Source organism: Macrobrachium nipponense, chromosome 5 (assembly GCF_015104395.2).
Source record: "Macrobrachium nipponense isolate FS-2020 chromosome 5, ASM1510439v2, whole genome shotgun sequence".
NCBI classification, from domain to species: Eukaryota; Metazoa; Arthropoda; class Malacostraca; order Decapoda; family Palaemonidae; genus Macrobrachium; species Macrobrachium nipponense.
In genome coordinates, this window is record NC_061107.1 from 108,655,401 (window position 1) to 108,680,978 (window position 25,578).

Consider the following 25,578-nt stretch of genomic DNA (forward strand, 5'->3'; position numbering starts at 1 on the left):
GTAAAAACTGTGACAAATGCTATATTGGTGAAAGCGGTCGTTCCCTGGACCAGAGGAAACGTGAACATGTTGCAGCTTGCCGTTTGGGCAACGTTTACAGCGCCATTGCCAAGCATACTTGGGATTCCGATCATGCCATCGACTTCAAGGGAGGAAAAGTTATTTATAAGAGTGCGGATAGGACCACTAGGAGAATTGTGGAAGGAGCTCTCATCACTTTGAATGACACTTTTGAGGGGAATACTGGCATACAGAACAATTTACTTTTGAGTGAAGAAATTTGCAAAAGGGCCAGAATAAAGAACTTCAGAATGTGTACAGGCTCCTTCAATCTGATAATGTAAATAACCATCCTTCGCCCGTTCCAGAGCCTAATCTACAAACTACCTTTTTGGTTAACGACCGTCAAGATGTCATTCAGGAAGAAGACCGGCGCTTTGTCCCGCCTCGTAGATCACAGCGAATTATGGAAAGGCAAACGACCCAATGACTTGTTCGAATTTTTTAACCTTGTTAATGTTCTTTGTCTGTTTGTTTATGTTTATTTGGAATTCTTCACCAATACCATGTCTCATTTGCTTAGTGATCAAGTCCACAGGAGGATGGACGAAAGCTTTAAGCTCTGTATAAACATATTATATCTAGATAAACAAGGATATTACTGTGGATCCCTCTATTGATTTCTTAGAAGCACGACACAGTGTTTTTATATTGCATATATATATATATATATATATATATATATATATATATATATATATATATATATATATATATATATATATATAGTATAACATATGTACAGTGGTACCTCAGCATACGAAGGCTCAACTTATGAAAAACTTGAGATACGAAAGCAAATACGAAGATATTTTTGGCTCTACATACAAAAATAGTTCAAGTTATGAAAGGTTGTTGCTGTAAAGTCCCGAGATTCGCCCAGACCAGAAAGAACAATTTTAAAACTCGCGCGCCGCCAACTGAGTAAACTCGCCACCATCCTCCCTCCCCCGCTCCCCCATGTTGGATATCTATATATATATATATATATATGATATCTATATATATATATATATATATCTATATATATATATATATCTAGATATATATACCTATATAGAATCTATATATCTACTATATATATAGTATATATCTATATGATTCTATATATATATATATAGATATAGATTCGATATAGATGTATATAATAGATATAGATTAGATATATATAGATATAGATATGAGATATAGATATAGATATATAGATCTATATATATATATCATATCTATATTTATATAATATATATATCTATCTATATATATATTAAAATATATATATAGTATAACATATGTACAGTGGTACCTCGGCATACGAAGGCTCAACTAATGAAAAACTTGAGATACGAAAGCAAATACGAAGATATTTTTGGCTCTACATACGAAAATAGTTCAAGTTACGAAAGGTTGTTGCTGTAAAGTCCCGAGATTCGCCCAGACCACCAAGAACAATTTTAAAACTCGCGCGCCGCCAACTTAGTAAACTCGCCACCATCCTCCCGCTCTCCCATTGGTTCCTGATGCTAGTCACCCCATGTGATCCTGCTCTCCTATTGGTCAGCATCTACCCCTTGTGCTCTATGTATTCTATTGGTAAAAGGATGCTGTAAATTGAAAAACTTATTCATGCAATACATTTAATAAAAAAAAAACATTAGAATAGAAATGCATTGCTATTATACTGTTTGGTAGTTTCAGTAGTTGAAGAGAGATAATGAAAATTTATGGCTTACTGTGTGCTAGGAAAAAGTGATTGCTTGGCGATCGTTCGGTACTCGTAAGTGCTGGATGTAAACAGAAGTTTGGAAGCTTTTTTTGTTTGTTTGACTGTTTATTATAGTTAATGTTACTTAATAATATTGAAATGAGTACATGCAATGCAATACATTTAATAAAAAAAATTGTGAATTAGATATCATAAAATATAAAATAAATCAGACTGCTATCATTGAAGCCAACAAATATGTATTTTCTAGAATTCTTCTTCGGTTTTAATATTATGTATATGTTTTTATAGGAAACCGACCAACAACTTAACTTATGTTCATTTCTTCTCAGGCCTCCATCTTAACATAAAAATATACATTTTTTCTTCTATGTTTTTACGAGCATTGCGCATTGTCAGTCCCCAATATTTGGATCAAGAAATTGAATACATAAGAAAAATAGGGAAAGATTTATGCTATCCCTCACATATATTAGATATTTGTTATAATAAAGCCCCAAAAAAGTTTTATAGTGTAAGTAACACGGAGAAAGAAAATTCTAAGAACATTCTCAGTTTGCCTTATTTTAAAAGATTTGAAACCATTAAATCATTGGTAAAGCTTTTAATGTCAACCTTGATTTTTCCTATAATAACACATCAACGGAAAAGGAATGTTAATAAAAAAATGGCCCCAGAGAAAGCAACAACATAACATAAAATTCCATGTATGGATTGTCCCTCATTTTATCTCGGACAGTCTAGCAAGGGCCTAGAAGTAAGGCTAAGCCAGCATAAATATTCTGTAAAAACTGGGCAAACATCTAATGCAATATTCATTCATTTAAGTGAAAACAACCACAGAATAAATTGGGTTGGTAGTTCAGTAATTGCAAGGTCAAGAGATGTCTTATCACGAAATCTTTTGGAATCTGCTTTAATACAACTTACTTTTCATTGTAATTTCAATGTTAGTCATGGCCTTTTTCATTTAGACCCTTTTATTTGTAACATGTTTAAGAATGACCTCAAAGATATAATTACAGACTTAAATAAAAATTAGTTCCCTTAGAGTTATCTTCATTGTAATGTATGTCTAACATGTATTGTGAATATGTATTGTGAATATGGTTTTGTTTACCAAAGTTCTGAATAGCTGTCACCTATAATCCTTTAATTGCCTTGTCCTTGTATCTGAGATGATTGTCTTAAACTTTTAATTGCACCCATTGTTTATTGCTTGTTTGGGAGGGAAGGTTACTCATCTTCCAGGTGTGTCGGATTCTAGGTACTAATCTCTTTATAATCCCTATCTGTCAGTTATACGAATCTTCTTGTTTTGTCTTTTTCCTCGTGTATGTTAGTTCATCTGCTTAGTAAAGGACGTTTGAACGTCGAAAGATCTCGCGGACACTCTGTTGTTTATTTTCCTTCGTGGCATATATCTATATACATATATATATATATATATATATATATATATATATATATATATAAAATATATATAATATGTATATAATGTATGTATGTATGTATGTATGTATGTATGTAGTATGTATGTATGGTCCTGTATGGGTATGTATTTATGTATGTATGTATGTCCCGGGTTAACGGGTGGTCTGGCTTACGACGTTCCGAGGTTACAACGCTTTTTCTAAATATTCATTGAAAAATCCGCCCTGGGTTACGACGCTTGTTCCGAGGTTACGACGCTGACGCTTCCGACGCTCCGAGTTTACGACGCTTTTAAAACACATATTATGAGAAGATAAGAATCCTTTATAGTTTAGCACAGTTTCTCTCTCTCTCTCTCTCTCTCTCTCTCTCGTCTCCTCTCTCTCTCTCTCTCTCTCTCTCTCTCTTTGTATTTTCCAAGAAAATAATCACTATAATTTTCTCTCTCTCTCTCTCTCTATACTACAAAGATGTATGTTTTTTAGTATGATAAATAAATGATTTACTATTTTCAAATATTAATATTAATTTATACAGCAATAATATCAATTCATTAAAGAAAATACCATAGTGAATTAGTAAGATTTTAGCTTATATTTAAAAAATTATTGAAGAATGAAGGAAATCCCAGTCTTCTCTGTTGAAGGAAATCCCAGTCTTCTCTGTAACCTTTCCAGGTACTAAAACTGTCAGATATATATCATGTTCTTGTGACAGCCAAAAGGGGGGTGGAAGAGCTGGGGGAGAGCTGCAGTGTTGCAATCAGTGGTCCTGACATTTCCCCCCTCTCTCTCTCTCTTCTCTCTTCTCTCTCTCTCTCATCTCTCTCTCTCTCTCTCTCTCATTTACTGAGACTCGAGATTTTTTATGTACTTGTACTATTTGTTTTTAATACTTTCAAATAATAATAATAATAACAATAATATAATAACTGTAATTACAAAATTCATATGTGATAGTATTTTAAAGAAATACAATACGTACTAATCTATCCATGTCACTTTTAATTAAGGTAACGAACTCTCTCTCTCTCTCTCTCTCTCTTTTTGCCACACAAGATAATAAGGAGTCATAGTGGTAATGCCCTCCTTCTCTTTCGCTGGAAGCGTTATAAACAAAGAGAGATAAACTCTCTCTCTCTCTCTCTCTTTTACCGAGATGAAAGAATTTTTATGGTACTAGTATGTAAAATGTTTATTGATAATTTCAGTTATTTAATAATAATAATAATAATAATAATAATAAAACTTTAATTACAAAATTCATAATGGTCGTATTTTAAAGAGATGAAAATGACCTTTCCATTTCACTTGTAAGGATAATTCCTCTTTCTTACTGAGATGAGAGAATTTTTATGGTAGATGCACGTGTTTATTATATTTTCAAATAATAATAATAATAATAATAATAATAATAATAATATAATAATAATAATAATAATAATAATAATAAGTAGTATAGTAATAATACGATAAATAATTTCAAAAGAAAATTCTTCCCTTTGTCTTTTTCTGTATCAATTTCCCCACCTCAACTCGAGTGACACTCAAGCTTAAACAATGCCATACAATGGTCAACGATTTAATGGTTTTTTTATGTAATCTCTCTCTCTCTCTCTCTCTCTCTCTCTCTCTCTCTTCTCTCTCTCTTTACGAGATGAGATCATTTTCATGGACGTGTATGTAATAAGTTTATCATTAATATTTTCCAATAATAATACTATAAGTACAAAATTCATATCTGAGTATTTTAAATACAATAATCATTCCATTTCTCTCTTTTAAACAACTCTCTCTCTCTCTCCACAAGATACTTGTCATACATTTGGTGTTTCTATTTCTTCCTTTTATCTCTCTCGCTCCCAGCAAAAGAATTGATGGACAGACAAACATAATTGCACAGTCCCTCTCTTTCTCTCTTCTCTGGAGAAATATATGTATTTATGGGAGGGGGAAAAAGTTGCCTACAGACGTTCATTTCAATCTATTGAAACCTAAGGAGTTATTTCTCTCTCTCTCTCTCCTCCCTCTCCTTCTCTCTCTCTCTCTCGCTCTCTCTCTCTCTCTCTCTCTCTCTCTCTCTCTCTCTCTTGTATTTTAATGAAAATATACAGTATTTGTGAATACACAGTGTTGCACATGAAAAAAGTAAATTAGTGATAATTTTAGAGATATGGCCCTAAGAAAAATTTCAAATTAGTAGTGAAATTTTCCCTGTGGACATGTTTTCAAGAACGTCGTTCCGGCTTACGACGATTTTCGGGTTACGACGCGTCTTAAGAACGGAACCCCCGTCGTAACCCAGGGACCGCCCTGTATATATATATATATATATATATATATATATATATATATATATATATATATATATATATATATATATATATATATATATAATATAGATATGTAATGTATGTATGTATGTATGTATGTAGTTATGTATGTATGTATGTATGTATGTATGTATGTATGTATATATATATATAATATATATATATATATATATATATATATATATATATTATATATATATATATATATATCACTTATATATATAGTATATATATATACAGTGGGCCCCCCTACTCGCGTTCTCCGGATCGCAGACTCGCACATTCGTGAATTTCTCTTGGGAACATTTCCCCGCATTATTCGCGGAAAATTCGCGCATTCGCGGTATTTTTCTATGAGAAATATCCACAAATTCCTGGTTTTTTTGATCAATTTCATCATAAAATGCACTTTTTGTGATAAAACTATTAAAAAAAACCGTGATAAAACTATTAAAAAAAACCAAGTATGAAATTTTCAGTGGTTTTTCTTGTTTTAAACTAACAAAATAGGCTGTTTTTAGCATTTTTATAGGGGTTCCAAACATTCGCGGGTTTCTAACTATTCACGGGGGGTCTGGTACGCATCCCCCGCAAATACGGGGGACCAATGTGTGTGTATATATTATATATATATATATATATATATATATATATATATATATATATATATATATATATATATATATATATATATATATATATATACAGTAGAGCCCCGGCTCATGACCATATTAGAACTCGACATAATCGGATTTCACCACTAAATTTCCAATAAACTTTGTATCGGTGTTCATAACAAAAAAAAAACACAGATTCCAACCCCCCAGATCATATGATGTTTGTAAAACGAAAAACTGTTTCCACTAGCCGCCGCTAGTTGGCGTCATCCAGTGTTACCAAATGTAGCATAATTTCATGTTTTTTACCATAATTTGACCCAAGAATTGGAGCTTAGCATAAATTCTATCATACTTAGGGTTCCAGTAAAATTTTAGAATGTATCTTCACTAAAATTTTAAATAAAGTGCAGAAAATTCCTCAAATTCATACACAGCCATAGTTTAGTATATGTATCTTCATTTGTGAAATTGCCTCAAAAGCAGCACTAACAATTGAGTTGATTGCTAAGTTGAAGCCAACTAAGGAATGTTAAATTCTGTGAATATAAATACCCACAGTGTCATGACAAATGATCAGTTAATGTGAATAATGTTTTTTCTTCATAAGTAAAGTTGATTTTTTTCCTTTTTAAGTTTTATTTTTTAAGTCATCAAATTTTAATTGTCTAAAGTGATTTTCAAAAAATTTTCAAGTATTCATTAATTGTGTATGTGATCTGTTAAAGAAAATGGTGGTTCAGTGGCATGATAATGATCAGTAAGTAAGTAAGTATGTTTTTCTTCTTGAGTAGAGAGTGGTATGTTTGTTTCCTTTTTTAGTTTTAATTTTTTAGTTGATATCAAAATTTTATATTTGAAGTAATTTTCACACATTTTTCAAGTATTTATTAATTGTGTATGTGACCTGCTAAAGGAAATAGTGTCTCAGTTGGCATGATAATGATGCAGTAATAATTAAAATTTGTGTTTTTCTTCATGATAGACTTATTTTGTTTTTCCTTTTTTTAGTTTAATTTATTAGTAGAGATATCAAAATGGCTTTGAATAACTTTCCGAAGTGATCTTCACACATTTTTCAAATTGTATACTAGTAATTGCATATGTGATCGGTAAAGAAGAATGGTGCTTTATTTCGAGTTTGCTAACATGTAAAGATCATCAAATAAATAGTTTATACTACTACTGCAATTCGCCATTTATAACATTTGTTCCCCTACCTATAAAAAATTTTTAAATTTCCATTACATCGTTGTTTTAGTTCAAATGTATTAGAAAAATGAGATATGAAAGAATAATAGCAGAATTCTGGCATAAAGTTGCACCACATTTGACATATATTCTTGCTATTTACCGTACATCTGGCTTAGACCGACTAGCATAATTTAGCAAAACTTGATGGTAACACTGGTGACGCCACTCTCAGCACAGTTTAAAGTCTGCAGCTACTGTTAACAAACAGTAAAACACGTGTCTCGCACACCTTGTGCGCATTTAGTTTGCTTTTCGGCGGTATTTTACTGTATACGCAGTTACCTTTTTATTCATGATGGGTTCCAAGACAGCCACTTCACATAAGGCAAAGAGGAAAAGTGTTTGCATGGCATCTCACGTTTTCCTTCTTCAAAATGTTTCCTCCATTCCCAACTCCAAAATAAACCTTAAGTTTCGTCTATCCTCTCCTCTATAAGACAATGCTCACACATGAGGCGTGCATTTCAGTAAGCAAGTGCAATACGTTACTTTAAGTGTTTAGGTCAGTAGCAAAGTTGCAAGATACGTCTTGTAAAGTGTTAGGTTTGGAGTGAAGGCAATGTTACGTACATAGGTTACATGTGCGGTTTGGTAGCGAATGCAATCTTTGAGCTGTGTTAAGCTTGCCAGTAAATAAGATGTTCGCCATAGCTTAAATCTGAGAAGCCACTATGGTATATATATGCGTAGTAATTAAGATGATTCTTTTATGCCTACTGTAATATGCCAATGTTTATGTGTGATTTATTTGGTAGTGAAAACACTGTTACATGCGTAACGTGCGGTTCGGTAGCAACGCAATCTAAGCTTTTTAAGCTTGCCGGTAAAGAAGAGGTTAGCCTTAGCTTAACTCAGAAGCCGCTATGGTATACAGTAATTATAGAAATCAAGTCGATTCTTTTATGTCTACTGTAAAAATACGTCAATGTTTATGTGCGAGATTGGTAGTGAAACCACTGTTACCTACATAATGGGTGCGGTTTGGTAGCAACACAATCTTAAGTTTTATTAAGCTTGCTGGTAAAGAGAGGTTAGCCTTAGCTGAAATCAGAGAAGCCGCTATGCTATACTAGTAGTTATAGAAATTAAGAGATTCTTTTATGTCCTATACTGTAAAAATAAGTCAATGTTTACGTGTGAGTTTGGTAGTGAAACCACTGTTACATACGTAAACTTGTTGCGGTTCGGTAGCAACGCAATCTTTAAGCTTTATTAAGCTTGCTGGTAAAGAATTGTAGCCTTAGTTTAAAATTCAGAGAAAGCCGCTATGGTATACGTATTAGTTACAGAAATTATGACTTCTTTTATGTTCTACTGTAAAAACATGCCACGTCAATGTTTACGTGAGATTTGGTAGTGAAACCACGTAACGTGTGTGTGGTTCGGTAGCGAACGCAATCTTTAAGCTTTGTTAAGCTTGTTGGTGAAGAAGAGGTTAGCCTTAGTTTAAATCAGAGAAGCCGTTATGGTATACGTAGTAGTTACAGAAATTATGACTATTCTTTTATGTCTACTATAAAAATACGTCAATGTTTATGTACGCGATTTGGTAATGACACAAGTTTACATATGTAACGTGTGCGGGGTAATGAACGCAATCTGTATGCTTTAGTTTGTAAGCGTCCTCGTAAAGAGGTTAGCCTGATATTAAACTCAAGAGATGCTGGTGCATAACGTATTGGTCTAGTAATTATAGAATTAAGAAGATTCTTTTACTTATACGTGTATATATTTACCAGTACCATAATTATTTTTCTTAGTCCAATAACCTTGAAACCAGCCCTGATATTAGACAAATTACTCTAATAGGTATACTGTATACTACAAATAGATACACTATTTCACTTATTTTGAGTAAGTCTTATACCCAGTTTGGAGGGTTAAACACATACCAATTGGCAACACTGATAAACAATAGGAGAGCGCGAACAATACCGTAGGTACTGTTCACAGCAAAACGTTTCTATTTGAGTCAGGAATCTAGTTACTTTTTCAACAACAAATATTTTCAAATTAATTATCATATGTAAAAAATTTATGCAATTCATGACCTTATACTGATGTTTAACAATTTATTTAAATAATTATCTAGTGCATGCTTCTTCTTTCTACGAAAAATCGCGAGTTTCCTTGGATCTGAGGCAGCTGTTGTCATTATTTACGATTGTTGTGAAGAAAGTGTCCCAGCGTATATGGGTACAAGTGGTGTGCGGATTTAGCACATGGAATGGAAAGATTATTGACACAAGTGACTCCGCAAACATCGAGATGGCATCAATCTTCTACATTTTTGGTGTTTAAGTAAAAATTTTGAAAGTGTCATGGAGGTGCTTGCACTACGCATGGCTAGACTTTCATTAACTTCTGTTTAATCTTAAAATAGAGGGAAACACTGCAGTCGATCCATCGTCATCGCTTGGCTCAGCCTTATAAACACTACGATATTTAATTGGTGAAATAAGAATACAATTACATCTTTAAGGGGGCCGGCCGGCTAATGCTCTTTTTTAAGGACAGGACTTTGATATTCATACCACTTATTAAGGTGACTTGGGACATCTCCAAACCGCATATGATTTTCGCTCTGACCTTCGGTTTGTGACGCCAGGGCGATTTATCCCGAAAATAACAATTTTTCAAATTCTATCTCCTCCCTCGATATTTAATATTAGACCTGGGATTACTACCATATATAGACCTGATGTACCTCCATCGAATGAAGAGTTTCTTTCTAAAAGTCATTTTTTTGCTAGATATGAATTTTTCAATACGGTAAAAAAATAACCCTATAAATCACGAGAAAAAAATTTATAAAAAAAATACGAAACAAAAATTGGAAAAAAGGGCTCTATTTGATTGTTCTATAATGTCGTTCTGAGTGATATACAAATTCCAATGTTATAGCTTTAAAACTAAGTGAGAAGATAGATTTTGAAGGTCAATAAGTATAGTTTTGAGATACGGGCGTTCAAAGTTTTCCTTCGTATTTCTATAAAGACAATGTTAATAAATAATGATTATTATGAATGTATATTTCTTTTTTGTGTATTAATAAACCAAAACTATTTTATTTATCATAATTTAATCATAAATGATGATCCCTTTGCATCATATCGCAGCCTGGGGCACTGCTTGAGGCAAGATGGGGCACTCCTTCTACACAATTCTCTCTCTCCCCTTCACTAACTCGGCTTATTACACCAATTTTCTTCTTCTGTATGTTAGCGAGATGTTTACCTTGTATTTTCCTTTTTGGCATGATGAAATTCTTGCCCGAAACAAAGATAAACAAACGTAAAATGGAAGAGAATGTCAAGAGGTGAAACTTGAAGGCGTACTCTTTATTTACAAAGACAATTTAATAAATCATGATTATTATGAATTTCATATTCCATTTTGGGTATTGAAAAACCAAAAATTTGTTATTTATCGTAAATGAAGATCTCTTTGCTCAAAGATCATAGCCTTAGGCATAGTGTGACGTGTGCTGTCAAGCAAGACGGGGGCGTTACTAAGCAACCCTCCCCTCTCTCTTCACTAACTACGCATATATTATGATATTCTGTAATAATACTTGAGCGATTTTTCTTCGTCTGTATGTTAGCGAGATGTTTTCCTTGTCTTTTCCTCATTGGCATGATGAAATTCTTGCCGAAACATACATAAACATACGTAAAAGCGGGCGAATGGCAGAGGTGAAATGGAACGTGTAGACTACTTGAAGTCTGTGATCGCACTAAATCAGGACTGGACTTGGTAGCTGAGCCTGAAGTCCTCCTCTCGACTCGGGGAATGTCTACAGATGCCATTTCTCCCAATTTCTTTGACAATAATTATCAAAATTTACGATAATAGAAGGAATATTGCATTTCTTGTACGGATCAATGTTTTAGGCTTATTGAGTTACGATTACTAATTACCCTGTAACTACGAAGTAAGAGGAATTTTTGACGAAATATTTTGTATACGTATCACAATTGCCATATGAAGCTCCATGAATTTTTTCATGACTTTGCATTTTTCGCCCTATACCACCATATATATGGGGTCCGGCCGCACCCCCTTAAGCATACCATTCAAAAGATTGAAGTTTCGTCAACATTATGTGATATATGAAAGCGCCATACGAACTAAAATAAGCACGAGGTCTTCGTAAAAGATGTTTTCAAGGCAGTTTTGAAATCCAATACGACAGCAACAGTATGACTGGCTGTTTTGTAACCACAGCCAAGCCACCATCTTTCCCAGCCTTCCCAGCACTCATTTGAGCAATGTTAGCATTTTATGTAACGTTTATTGATCTTACTCAAGATTAACAGTTGTAATCAGCACAATAAAACAACATTTTGTTGCCTATATTAGTGAAAGTATGAAACTTTTTATTCCCGGGGTCATGGTTTGAGCTGAAATACATTTTTACCTTGTAATCGGTGGTTTTATCCTCACTGCCATCACAACTTATTTGATTGTAATTATACATTTTGGTCTTAATTCACTCCAAATTGCACTTGAACTCACTGAGGTTCCTGGTTCCTAAGCGCCCACTCCACAAACACAGTTACGGGCAGCACACGAGTACATAGTTTATGAGGTGCAAAGCTTTATTCCCTTAATTGTTTACTTTACTCATTATTTTAGTTTAACTTTACTTTGTTACTTCAAAATGTTTATGTAATTCATGTCTATTATCCCTTTTTTGCAAATCATGTCTATTCCCTTTTTTGCAACCAAATTAACCTTGAAAAATTACAGACATTTCTAAGTACATACAAGCAGACATTGACAAAATGACTCATCGTTGCCAATCTAGTGGAGCTTCCCACATACGCCGATGCATTTACAAAATGTTTTCCTCCATGAATTCTAGTTGTCATAGTAATGCAGTATGCTAATTTCACTTTTTTCCCCCGGTTTTTTGACTAAGTCTTATACCCAGGTTTGGAGGGTAAAACACATACCAAATGGCAACACTGATAAACAATTGAAGAGTGCAAAGAACGCCGGAGGTACCGTTCACAAGCAAAAACTGTTGATATTTGAGTCGGGAATCTAGTTACTTTTTTCAACAACGATATTTTCAAATTAATAATCATGAATATGTAAAAATATTTATGCAATTCATAACTTTATACTGCCATTTAACCATTTATTCAAATAATTATCTAGTGCATGCTTCTTCTTCTACCAAAAATCATAGTTTCCTTAAAAAAGTAGTGGTTGGAAGTCGGTGTTTACGATTGTTGTGATGAAAGTGCCCTAGTGTCTATGGGTACAAGTGGTGTGCGGATTTAGCACAGGAAATGGGAAGTTTGTTGACACAAGCGACTCTGCAAACATTGAGATGGCGTCAATCTTCGAAATATTTATACCTAGTAGTAAGTAAAAATTTCGAAAGCATCATGGAGGTAGTGTGCTGCGTATGGCCACACTTTTCATTACCTTCTGTTTAATCTTAAATATTGCCTTAATTTCTAACTTTGGAGAAAATACTTCACTTCAAAAGGAGAGTAGAGTCTCGAGCTGCACCTCTCACCACCAACAACTCATGACTGATGACCATTTCCGGTGTCAGGACGTGTTAAAGTACTTTTTGGAGGGTGGCCACAAACGCGGTAGTCAGTGGCTCGGCTAGTCCTGTCGATTGTTTACCCTTTGACCTTAATTTCTAACTTTGGAGAAAATAAGGTAAACAACCGCGGACGATCCATCGTCATCGCGCTGACCAGGTTTTATTCACTCGATATTTAATTGGTGAAACAAGAATACAATTACAACTTTAAGCATACCATTCAAAAGACTGAAGTTTCGTCAACATAATGTGATACATGAAAGCCCCACACGAACCTAAATAAGCATGTGAGCTCTTCGTAAAATATGTTTTCAAGGCGTTTTGAAATCCAATGTGGTGGCAATCGTGGGGCTGGCCGGTCTAACCACAGACAATTTACCATCTTTCCCACCACTAATTTGAACAATGTTAGTGCATATATGTAACGTTTATTGATCTTATTCAAGATTGCAGCTGTAATCAGCACAATAAAACAACATTTTGTTGCCCATATTAGTGAAAGTATGAAACTTTTTATTCCCATGGTCATGGTTTGAACTGAATTCATTTCTGGGCTCAGCTCTGTCGGCCTATGAAAGGATCCTTAATATCATTCTTTCTAGGTAAAATTAATCTAAAATTACCAGAGAAAAACAAAATTAAGAAAATGTCAGTAAAACTGACTCGCTCACTCTTAAAAAGAAGTGTCGGTATGGTAATAGGGGCGAGTGGGAATCACTACCACGAGACATTCACCAATTAGAACTTCCAATCAGAATCCCTTAAGAGAGAGCTGATACCAACGGGCGATGCAGCCGCTACTACTACTACTAGAGGACGCCACGGACAGCAGCGCCCCATAGCGGACATCCTTAATTTTTAGCGCTAGCGTCAAGACGCATTATTTTTCTGTGCTGTGCTAATTTCGGGATTTATCCTATTCTTCACCATGGAACGCTCTGCTATTGCAAACGGCTAGTTAAGTAACTCATAAGTAATGTTTTACCACATTTTATCTTCCGGGTACCAGTATTTTCCTCCTAATAGGTCATATACGGTTTCCCGGTTGTCTCGTGGTGGCGCCATGCTGCCTCGTTAAGAATTCCGGTCCTCCATACTGGGACTTCTTATACTTATGGGCTTACTATGTTACGTTCATTGTCTTTTACATCGAGTTTTAGCTAGTTTAGTTTCCTCCTCCACCATCTCTCTTAGTTTGGTATTTAGGGCTATTATTATTATTCCTGCCCAGCATCCCGGCTCTTGCTCTTCATCGGCATCGCTGGCTCCGAGTAGGCTTCTGTTTCTTGGAACAGTCTGCCTCCTCCTGGGCTTCTTTCTCTTTTACTAAAGTGTCTTTTCATCTTTTTCGATGTATATATATTATATTTAGGGTGTAGGCTAGCCTAGGTGCATGTTCCTTGTATTGGTACAGCCTGGTTCACGTGGCCCTCTCACGGTGTGTTGCTGCGGCGGCCTAGGCCACTTGCGGTCACGTGTTCCATCGCACCTTACCTGCCCCTGCCCTCCCTTTCTGGTATAGGGAGGGGCTGGGGGACCCCTTGGTTGTCATGACAACCTCAGTCGCCTTCTCTCTCCCTCTCTGAGGTGGCCAGGGGTTCCTCCCAGCGGGGGGTATAGGGCGACCACTCATGAGGTACCGGTCTCCGAGCGGGTAGTCGGTGAGGCGGGGAGGAGTAGGAGGCCATCCCCCCCCCCTCTCTCTCTCCCGCCAGTGTAGCCGAGACCTTCCTCCCCCCTCCCAGTTGCTAGCCACCTTCCCTCACTTATAACGAAAGGAGCCTTCCGTCGCAGCGGGGCACCTTGGTTATAGATTACTGGCTCCGCCAGCGGGCGGGGTGGGGACTACTAGGTGGTCCGGTTGCTTGCCTACTATATCCTTACTATCTCCCCCCGCTACCGAAGGGAGCTGCTTCTTACCCGGTTGCCACTCTTCTAGTAGACGGTGGAGAAAGGTTTGTTATTATTGTTATTTTAAGGATATACCCTAATTTTACGATGAATTGTTTAATTTTATTTTTATTTATATATCTACCCATCCCCGCCATTTTCCGTCGTGGTTTCCATTTACCACCACTCCTGGTTGGTTTCCTTTTGGTCCCCGCCATCAGCGGAGCTATAGCCTAGGACACCCAACCAACCTTGTTACCACACGTATTATGGCGGGGCTCTGGTTTTAATCTAACTTTATCGCTCCGGCACCAGCGGAGCAACTGTTAGGCTGTAAGTTGTTTTCCTGGATGCTCATGTATCTTTCCACTTACAGGCTACCAACTGTCAGGTCCCAGCGTGCAACGCGACGTTGTACGACCCTGCGGCCACGATGAGTTGCAGGTCTCACGCCCCTTGTGCCACGTCATTTAACGAGATGATCGTCTGGCACCCAGAAGCCTGCGCCATCTGCTACGACCTAGTCGGTCAGCTGTGAGATGGGGTAAGTCCATTATAGGCTTCCTTATCATTTTACTAACAACTCTTAGTCATAAGTTTGTTAACCCCGTTCCGCCATTAGAAGCTCATCTCGCCCTTTCTTTCAGGCTACTGGTGTGAGGGAGGTCGCCCTCGCCACCCTGAAAGCGTGGGTGGGCGGCTTCGGGAAGAACGCCGCCAAAGGCCAGCCGTACATTCTGGACAAGAAGCTGGCCGTCCAGATCTTCCCTGCGGGCAAGTCAACTGGGTATGTTGACCCCTTGTCCGCAGCCCCTCTGATAGCCTCCATCCGCAAGATCTCCATCAATCCTTTGGGGTTGGGTCGTAGCTTCCCAGGAGTCGGTCCCGGACGTCGCTGCCCTGGACCTAAACATCGAGCCCATGGCGGTAGGGGTAGAGGATTTGTTGGTTGAGGTAGGTGTGTCGGGCGCCCAAGGTCTTTCCTTGGGTGCTCCTGGATCTTCTCCTGTCCCTTCTTCGAGCGCTTCTTTCCAAGGCTTTGTGGGATCTGAGATCCCTACCCGCTCTCCCGCTCTCTCTGTACCCCCACAAAGGTGAAGGGACAGAGAGAACCGAAGACTCTAGCTAAGACAACTTCTAGAAGTCGTCTTCGTCTTCTTCGGCTAGGAAGTCTTCGACTTCTACGCCGACGCGGTGAAAGCCAAGCCGAGTTCTTCTCACTCGAAGAGCTCTAGAAGCAAGGCTTTCTAAGGAGAAGGCTCGCGCTCCCGCCGAGCCAGTGCCTTCTCCTGCCTCCACCGCTTCCACTCCGGCAACGCCCAGTGGGAGGAGCAGACCTAGCACCTTTGATCCCACTGCTTTCTCAGCAGTGGTGATGCAACAGGTGGGCGAGTTGGTTGGCTCGCAAGTCTCCGCCCTGGTGACGGAGATTCGAGCAGATGTTCGCACAATTGTCGAGCACTCTGTCTCAATCAGGCCAGTCCATACAAGATCTCTCTAACAGGGTTAGAGAGAATGAGGACCGAGTAGCCGGGCTCTCAGGTCCCTCTTCCAGTCTCCCCAGTGCCAAGCACTGGCATTCTCCAACTCCCGCCATAACGACTCTCTGCCAGCTTTCTCCATGGAGAATCCATGGAGAGTAGCTGCCTACGCTCCTTTAAGGATGGGATGATCTCTATCCCACCCGAGTGTGGAACTCGGAGGATTGAGGACTTCGAGTTTTACCCTCCGGGTCTGACGCAGCCTTTCATCGGTTATGCTAGGCTGACTGTAACGGCTCTGACTAGGGAAGACAAGATCTCTAGAGAGTCTGTTCTATCAGTAGGGTGATCATGCCCAGCGGGAATGGGTTCACTGCCTTGAGGGACTGGGAGTGCACGAACACTAAGCTCCAGGCCTATAAGAGTCCTTTTACTATTTTTCCCGCGAGGAAGAGGAGGCTTCTCTTCCGTTCGCCACGAAAATAGTAGAGAAGACCCTTCAGGCAGTCCTCAAGGATGAGCCCATGCCACAGTGAGGGAGGCGGAGTCTACTTCTCCGCTCTTCCCGGCTTTCGGAGAATTGTGGGAGAATTGCCAGCTGACGTTCACGATTGGTAAGCTCAAAACCGGACTGCGCATGACCAGTTCGGCGAAGAAGAAGCTGCCAAGGCTGCTGATTCCCTTTATCCAAGGCAAGAGTTTGACGCGCGAAACCAGGTTTGGGTGGCAAGGTCCCTTCCCCCCAATTCCCTTCTAAGTAAACAGAAATTGGTCTGCTCTCTCTTATGCGACGGAACCGCTGTTTAAAGATCTTGGCAAAATCTCAGTTTCAGACGGTCCTAACCAGATGCTTTCGACTTCTTCCTAATCTAGGTATGGAAATTGTCCGAAAGCACGTTCTGCAGAGTGTACTATTAGGCACGAGCCTAATAGACTCTTGGCTTCTAGCATGTGGGGAGCGGATCTCTTCCCAGAGTCCGCTGTTAATGAAGTGCGCCACGAGGCTGCTATGGCTCAACCAGAGCCTTAGAGCTAGGTGGGGTATTTCGTCAAAGAGGAAACAAGAATCCGTCCCCACTGCTGGTAAGAAACCAAAGAAGGCTGGTAAGAGGTTCCAGCCGTATCAGAAACACCAGCAACAGCAGCATTTGTGCAGGCCGTCCGGTTTACCCAACAGGGACAACCTGCTAGTTCGAAACCAGAACCAGCCCATCCTCCTGTTTGTCCTCCAATCATCAGCTGTCGACCTCCTACGCAATCTCGCCGGCCTTCAACCCTACATTTGAGGCTCAAGGCTACAACAACCGAGAGGTAGGGCGAGAGGTTACTTTCGCCAGCGTGGCGCAGGAGGGCGACAAGGAGCAGGCAGTTCAGAGGAGGGCGTGGTGGTCAACCCGCCCATCAACAATGAGGCTCCCCAGGTAGGAGGGAGGCGTTCCTCCTTCCGCCACAGGTGGGGGTTCAGCAATTGGGCAACAGAGCATAGTGTCCAAAGGATTGGGTTGGAGTTGGATCAAGATCCGCCTCCAATCAAATCATTCCACCAAGTACCATCACAGGAATTGACAGATTACGCGGAGAACTCCTTCAGAAAGGAGCTATTGCGAGAGTCAAGCATCTAAAATTTCAAGGTCGCTTATTCAGAGTGCCAAAGAAAGGCTCAACAAAAAGAAGGGTAATCTTAGACTTGTCAAAGCTAAACTCTTTCATTCGTTGCGACAAGTTCAAGATGCTACCCTCTCGCAAGTAAGGACCTTACTTCCGCGTGGAGCCGTCACATGCTCCATCGATCTTACAGACGCATACTATCATATCCCTATAGCCAGGCACTTCCGCCCATTCCTAGGATTCAGGCTAGGAAATCAGACATTCTCATTCAAAGTGATGCCCTTCGGTCTGAATGTAGCCCCAGGGTATTCACGAAAATAGCAGAAGTGGTTGTACAGCAATGAGAACTCAGGGAATCATGGTAGCAGCATACCTCGACGATTGGTTGATCTGGCACCAACCGTCGAGGAATGTCTCGAAGCCACCAAAAAGTAGTTCACTTTCTGGAACATCTGGGGTTCCAGATAAACAAAACGAAATCCAGACTTACCCCGGAGTCTCGTTTTCAGTGGCTGGGAATCCAATGGGATTTGTCTTCCCACAATCTGTCAATTCCAGTGGCCAAACGGAAGGAAATAGCAAAATCAGTCAGGCAATTTCTCAAATGCAAACAAACATCAAGGAGAAACCAGGAGAGAATCCTAGGGTCCCTTCAGTTTGCTTCGGTAACAGATATCCTCCTGAAAGCAAGGCTAAAAGATATAAATCGAATTTGGCGATCGAGAGCAAACACCAAATCTCGAGACAAGTTGTCAGAATCCCTCCCACAGATCCTTCGCAATCAACTCCGTCCATGGTCAAAAGTAAAGAAAACTTAGCCAAGCAGGTACCCCTTCAATATCCCCTTCCAGTGTTAACCATTCACACGGATGCCTCCCTGTCCGGGTGGGGGGATACTCTCAGTTCAAACAGGTTCAGGGACTTGGTCAGTTCAATTCGCCAGCTTCACATAAACGTTCTGGAAGCAATGGCAGTATTTCTTACCTTGAAGAGACTGCTTCCCCCGAAGAAGTCTCATCTAAGGCTAGTTTTGGACAGTGCAGTGGTAGTTCATTGCATCAACAGAGGAGGGTCCAAATCCAAGCATGTGAATCATGTCATGCTAGCCATCTTTGCCCTAGCAAACAAACACAAATGGCATCTGTCTGCCACTCACCTGGCAGGGGTAAGAAATGTGGATAGCAGACGCTCTGTCACGGTCAGTTCCTCTGGAATCAGAATGGTCTCTAGACGACGGGTCATTCCAGTGGATAAGCCTGAGAGTCCCAGGTCTCCAAGTGGATCTCTTCGCCTCACAAGCGAACCACAAGCTCCCTTGCTATGTGGCCCCCCAACCTGGACCCTCTGGCTTATGCCACGGACGCCCTGTCGTTGGATTGGATCAGTGGAGGAAAATTTATGTTTTTCCTCCAGTGAATCTTCTCTTGAAAGTCCTAAGCAAACTAAGGTCTTTCAAAGGGATAGTAGCTCTGATTGCACCGGACTGGCCCAAGAGCAACTGGTATCCTCTTCTTCTGGAATTGGCCTCCGACCTCAACGGATCCCAATCCCAAGCTATCACAATCAGTACAATGAGGACGTGTTCGCTTCCTCAGGAATTCCTCCAGACCCTAACTTTATGGACTTCATGAAGTTTGCGGCTAATAAAGATGCTAATATTGATCCACAGAATATTCTCTTCCTAGAATCAGATAAGAGAGAGTCAACCATTCAGACAATATGACTCAGCTGATTTAAAAAATTAGCATCTTTCTTGAAAGAATTCGAACACTACAACCATGACAGTTAATCTAGCTATATCCTTTTTCAGATCCTTGTTTTGAAAAAGGTTTAGCAGACGTAGCATATTACCACTCATAAATCGGCTTTGAAGAAGATCTTTCAAGTAGGTTTTCAGATAGATCTGACTGAATCTTATTTCATTTCACGTCTATCCCTAAAGCCTGTGCTAGACTTAGACCTTCTCAAAGCCTACTGCAGTTTTCATGGTTCTTAAATGATGTCCTCAAACTAGCTTCAGATACTGACAACTCGTCTTGTACATTCATAATGCTCCTGAGAAAGACATTATTCTTATTAAGCCTAGCTTCAGGAGCTAGAATTTCAGAACTGTCGGCTCTATCCAGGGATGCGGGTCATGTGGAATTCCTCCCATCAGGAGAAGTTCTACTGGCTCCGGATCGTAGCTTTTTAGCCAAAAATGAGGATCCTCTTGCAAGGTGGGCCCCTTGGAAAGTTATCCCACTTCCCCAGGATCCTTCTCTCTGCCCAGTATCAACTCTTAGAGCCTTTCTATCTCGTACTTCATCAAGATCCTCAGATGCTCTCTTCATGAGAGAAAAAGGTGGTACTTTGTCAGTAAAAGGTATTAGGCAACAAATCCTTTACTTCATTAAACAAGCCAATCCTGATTCATTCCCAAAAGCACATGATATCAGGGGAGTAGCCACCTCAATTAATTACTTTCAACATATGAACTTTGAGGATCTTAAAAAGTATACTGGATGAAATCCCCGACAGTCTTTAAACGTCATTATCTTAAGTCCTTGGAATCTTTAAAATTTTCAGCAGTTAGCAGCGGGGGAAACATTGTTTCCCCTGATACTGTATAGTAGTCGTAGTATAGATCCAGGTCTCTTTCTACCTACATCATCCAACATGCCTCATCCCTATCGCCATGCTACTCGGATATCCTAGCCTTAGCCGCTGAATCATATAGTGGATTGTCCCTTATTTTTTTGCTAGGGACATCCACACTTGTACTGATGGTGTACTTCAGTGTACCTACCCTTATTTTTATGCTAGGGTAGGACACAATGTGTTTGTATATTTTGTAAATATTTTCAAGTAAATCCCTTTTGTTTATATTACACTGCATCATTGTAATTTACTGTGATTACTGTTTTTAAGTACTTTAGATTACTAACGTTCTGTTATTTACTGTTTAGTATAAGATAGTTAACGTTCTTTATTTTACTTGTTAGTTTTATAATGTTAGTTTTTAATTACCTTAGTTTGTAATCCTTTAATTGATTTACGTTATATTATATCCATCATTTTACAACTGCTTTTCATTTGTTCCTTTTTTCCATCTTGTCTGTTTTCTCTGGTACTCTTTCATAGGCCGACACGAGCTGAGCCCAGAAAAGGGATTTTGACGAAGGAAAAATCTATTTCTGGGTGATTGGCTCGTGTCGCCCTATGAAACCCACCCTTTATTGGTTTCCCCCCCCATGCAGACAAGATGTTTTTAGATTAAGGATGTCCGCTAGGGGTGGGCGCTGCTGTCCGTGGCGTCCTCTAGTAGTAGTAGTAGCGGCTGCATCGCCCGTTGGTATCAGCTCTCTCTTAAGGGGATTCTGATTGGAATTTGTTCTAATTGGTGAATGTCTCGTGGTAGTGATTCCCACTCGCCCCTATTACCATACCGACACTTCTTTTTAACGAGTGAGCGAGTCAGTTTTACTGACATTTTCTTATTTTGTTTTTCTCTGGTAATTTAGATTAATTTTACCTAGAAAGAATGATATTAAGGATCCTTTCATAGGGCGACACGAGCCAATCACCCAGAAATAGATTTTTCCTTCGTCAAAATCCCTTTTTTACCTTGTAACCGGTTGTTTTATCCTTACTGCCATCACAACTGAAACTCCACAGTACTTATTTGATTGTAATTATACACATTTTGGTCTTAATTCCCTCCACATTGCATTTGAACCACGTTGCTGTTCCTAGTTCCTAAGCACTCACTCCGCAAACACAGTTACGAGCAGCAGACGACTACACTCTTTATGAGATGCAAATTTTTATTCCCTTAATTGTTTACTTGACTCATTATTTAGTTTAACTTTACTTCAAAATATTTATTTAATTCATGTCTATTATCCCTTTTTTCCAACCAAATTAACCCTGAAAAATTTCAGACATTTCTGAGGTATGAACAGATGACTGCAAAAAAGACTCATCGTTGCCAATCTAGTGGAGCTTCACACATACACCAATGCATTTACAAACTGTTTCCATGAATTCTAGTTGTCATAGTAATACAGTAATGATAAAATTGCTGTAATATGTATATACAAATAGATACGCTAATTTCACTTATTTCCCCAGGTTTTTGTGTAAGCCTTATTTACCCGTTTGGAGGTAAACACACATCAATTCGACAACATTGATGAACAATTGAAGAGCGCAACAAAATGCCGCAAAGAATGCCGTAGTCCCCTTGAATAAGTACATGTAAGTGCTGGTTAGAGGTCGGGGTTACGATTGTTGTGATGAAAGTGCCCCAGCGTCTATGGGTACAAGTGGTTTGCAGATTCAGCAAAGGAAATGGGAGTTTGTGGACACAAGCGAACTCCGCAAACATCAAGATGGGCGTCAATCTTTGAAATGTTTGGAGTTGTAAGTAAAAATTTCAAAAGCATTTTGGGTTATGGGCACTGCGTTGGCCACCCTTTTCATTACCCTCTGTTTACATCTTAAAAATATGGCCTTAATTTCTAACTTTGGAGAAAATACTTACTTTGAAAAGGAGAGTAGAGGTTGTGGTGGGATTACAGGCTAAAAACAAGAGGCAAAACCCACCCCACATTAACCTAATCAATCCAGCCACCAAACTCACAATGTCACACTTTCCTCTTTACACTACAGCATACACGCAGGACAATTGACCAGTACTTACACAAAACAAAAAAAACACAAAACACATGTACTTACCACCACTCCACACACACTAGGTTATGCTGTGCCGTCTGCTGGTCGAGGTCACTGGAACACTAACAACGACAACAAAGACCACAACTCACAACCCGACAACAAAAACAACACCCAAGGAGTACAAAAATACAACATCCAAGGAACACAACAACAACCAGGAACACAACCCACACCAACAAACCACAACAGCCCCCACAACAACAACAACAACCTCAACTATTACAATCACATACATCGCTCAGGAACTTAAAAGCACAACAAATCCCACAGCACAGGCACAACAACTCCAAAGCAAACAACATCAAACTCAGCAACAATTAAACAACAAAACAAAACAAAACTCAACCAACTTCCAATACCTTCAATAGACTCCTCCAACACTACTAACTGTCACCAGCTCTCACCAAAGACTCCCTGAAAACACAGAACTCTAAACTCCAACAGCACCAGCAGACAGCCCAGAACCCACCAACAACCAATTCAGTCATTAACCATCTATACAGCAATTACACCCTCTCTCTCTCTCACACACAGACGTTGTCAAATGGAACTCCATAACTCCTCCATAAGGTCTTGAGCTCCTGTTATCACCACCAACAACTCATGACTGATGACCATCTCCAGTGTTAGGACGTGTTAAAGTACTTTTTCGGAGGGTGGCCAAAACCTCGGTAGTCGGTGAGTTGGCCAGTCCACTCGGTTGTTTTGCCTACTTACTTCGGAAGGAGAGTAGCGGTCTCGAGGTGTGCCCATCTCCAGTGTCACGACATGTTAAAGTACTTTTTCGGAGGGTGGGTCAACAAGCTGCCAAGACTGGATCAGCTAGTCCAATCGGTTGTTTCCCCTAGTACTTCGATTAGGGTAAACAATCACGGACAATCCACCATCATCATGCTGGCCGGGTCTTATTCACTCTATATTTAATTGGTGAAACAAGAATACAATTACAACTCTAAGCATACCATTCAAAAGATTGAAGTTTAGTCAAAACAATGTGATATACGAAAGCCCCATACAAAATAAAATAAGCATGTGACGCTCTTCGTAAAATATGTTTTCAAGGCAGTTTTGAAATCCAATATGGCGGCGATCGTGTGGCTGGACGGGTCTAGTCAGGGATGGACACCTTCTTTCTCAGCCTTCCCTGCACTCATTTGAACAATGTTAGCGTATATATGTAACGTTTATTGATCTTACTCAAGATTGCAGTTGTAATCAGCACAATAAAAATGATATTGTTATGATACAATAAAGTTTGTTCATACTTACCTGGCAGATATATATATAGTGTATTTTCTGAAATCCGACAGAATTTTAAAACTTCCGACACACGCAGTGGTCCGGCCAGGTGGTTAGTACCCATTCCCGCCGCTGGGAGGCGGGTTATCAGGAACCATTCCCATTTTCTAATTCATAATTTTTATTTCCACTGTCCCCTGAGGGGAGGTGGGGTGGGTACTTGATTATATATATCTGCCAGGTAAGTATGAACAAACTTTATTGTATCATAACAATATCATTTTGTTCATGAAACTTACCTGTCAGATATATATATAGCTGAATCCCACCGTTGGAGGTGGGAAGGGACAGAATAGAAGGATTTTGGGAAACAAATGCATGCAGATGATTTACATCTTGGTTCCACCTGTTAGCATAGCTGGCTTCGTGGTTACTGCCACGTAAGTCTGCTTGTGCTACTAGAGTTGCTCAGCGAGGTAGAGACCTATATAGCTGGTGCACTCCAGATGATCTGTCAACAGGGGCGAGACCACGACGTGACTAGACCATATTGACCATACCATGAGGGCTAAGAAGTAAAATAAATATATATATATATATATATATATATATATATATATATATATATATATATATATATATATATATATATATATATATATATATATATATATATATATATATATATATATATATATATATATATATATATATATATATACAGGCAGTCCCCGGGTTACGACGGGAGTTCCGTTCTTGAGACGCGTCGTAAGCCGAAAATCGTCGTAAGCCGGAACGACGCTTGGAAATATGTCTTAAACTAATAAAAAGTTCTAAAAACCTTACTTGTAATCCTTTGGTTACACTACATGTTGTTTCCTGTAGTTTTATGTACAACCTGGAGTTATTTTCATAAAAGAATGCTGGTTTTCTTGAAAGGTTAAAACTATTGTAACCCTCTGGGGTGACACTACATTCTTGAAGTTTTATGTACAACTGGAGTGATTTTGCCAAATCTTGAGGGCTACAAGAACAGCTGATTACTATTTACGATCATATAGACTAATTAAAGTAAACGTATCTTTAAATAGGCTTATATATTAGTATCAACAAAACATTTCCTGCTATGAGTCAGAGGCCGTTTTAATGAAACGAACACTTCTCTGTCCTATCTGTTCAGGAAAATAAATGTTACGTCAATCCCCGAGACGGTGACCATTGTTGCCAAGGCGTCTCTCTCTCTCTCTCTCTCTCTCTCTCTGATCAAATTAGTACTGGATAATGTCTCTCTTTGGATACTTCGATTTTGCCAAATCTTTGAGGGCTACAAGAACAGTTGATTAACTATTTACGTATCATATAGACTAATTAAAGTAAACGTATCTTTAAATAGGCTTATATTTTATTGTATCAACAAAACATTTACTGGCATGAGTCAGAGGCCGTTTAACGAAACGAACACTTCTCTGTCCTTACTCGGAGCGTCGGAAGACGCCTCTCTCTCTCTCTCTCTCTCTCTCTCTCTCTCTCTCTCTCTCTCTCTCTCTCTCATTGTAATCTAACCAGAAACTTCGTTTTGTTATTATTACTGAAACAAGCAATGATTTTTTTCATTATTTGTGCTTTTGGACTGTTATATGTAAACTTTGCGC

The 25,578-nt window shown here is 38.9% G+C and overlaps 3 protein-coding genes across 3 annotated transcripts in view; 2 read left to right on the plus strand and 1 right to left on the minus strand.

Annotated features, from left to right (window-relative positions):
• Positions 1-7,768, minus strand: part of LOC135215314 (small ribosomal subunit protein uS17m-like) — a 29,935-nt gene extending 22,167 nt beyond the window's left edge. Inside the window, 1 exon segment of the mRNA XM_064249873.1 lies at positions 7,703-7,768. Within this exon segment, the coding sequence (XP_064105943.1) occupies positions 7,703-7,768 (66 nt within the window).
• Positions 1-25,578, plus strand: part of LOC135215580 (small ribosomal subunit protein uS17m-like) — a 222,445-nt gene that overhangs the window by 124,053 nt on the left and 72,814 nt on the right. The window lies entirely within an intron of this gene.
• The window catches only part of LOC135215315 (piwi-like protein Siwi), a 360,399-nt gene that overhangs the window by 26,503 nt on the left and 308,318 nt on the right, over positions 1-25,578 (plus strand). The gene's annotated exons all lie outside the window — the stretch shown is intronic.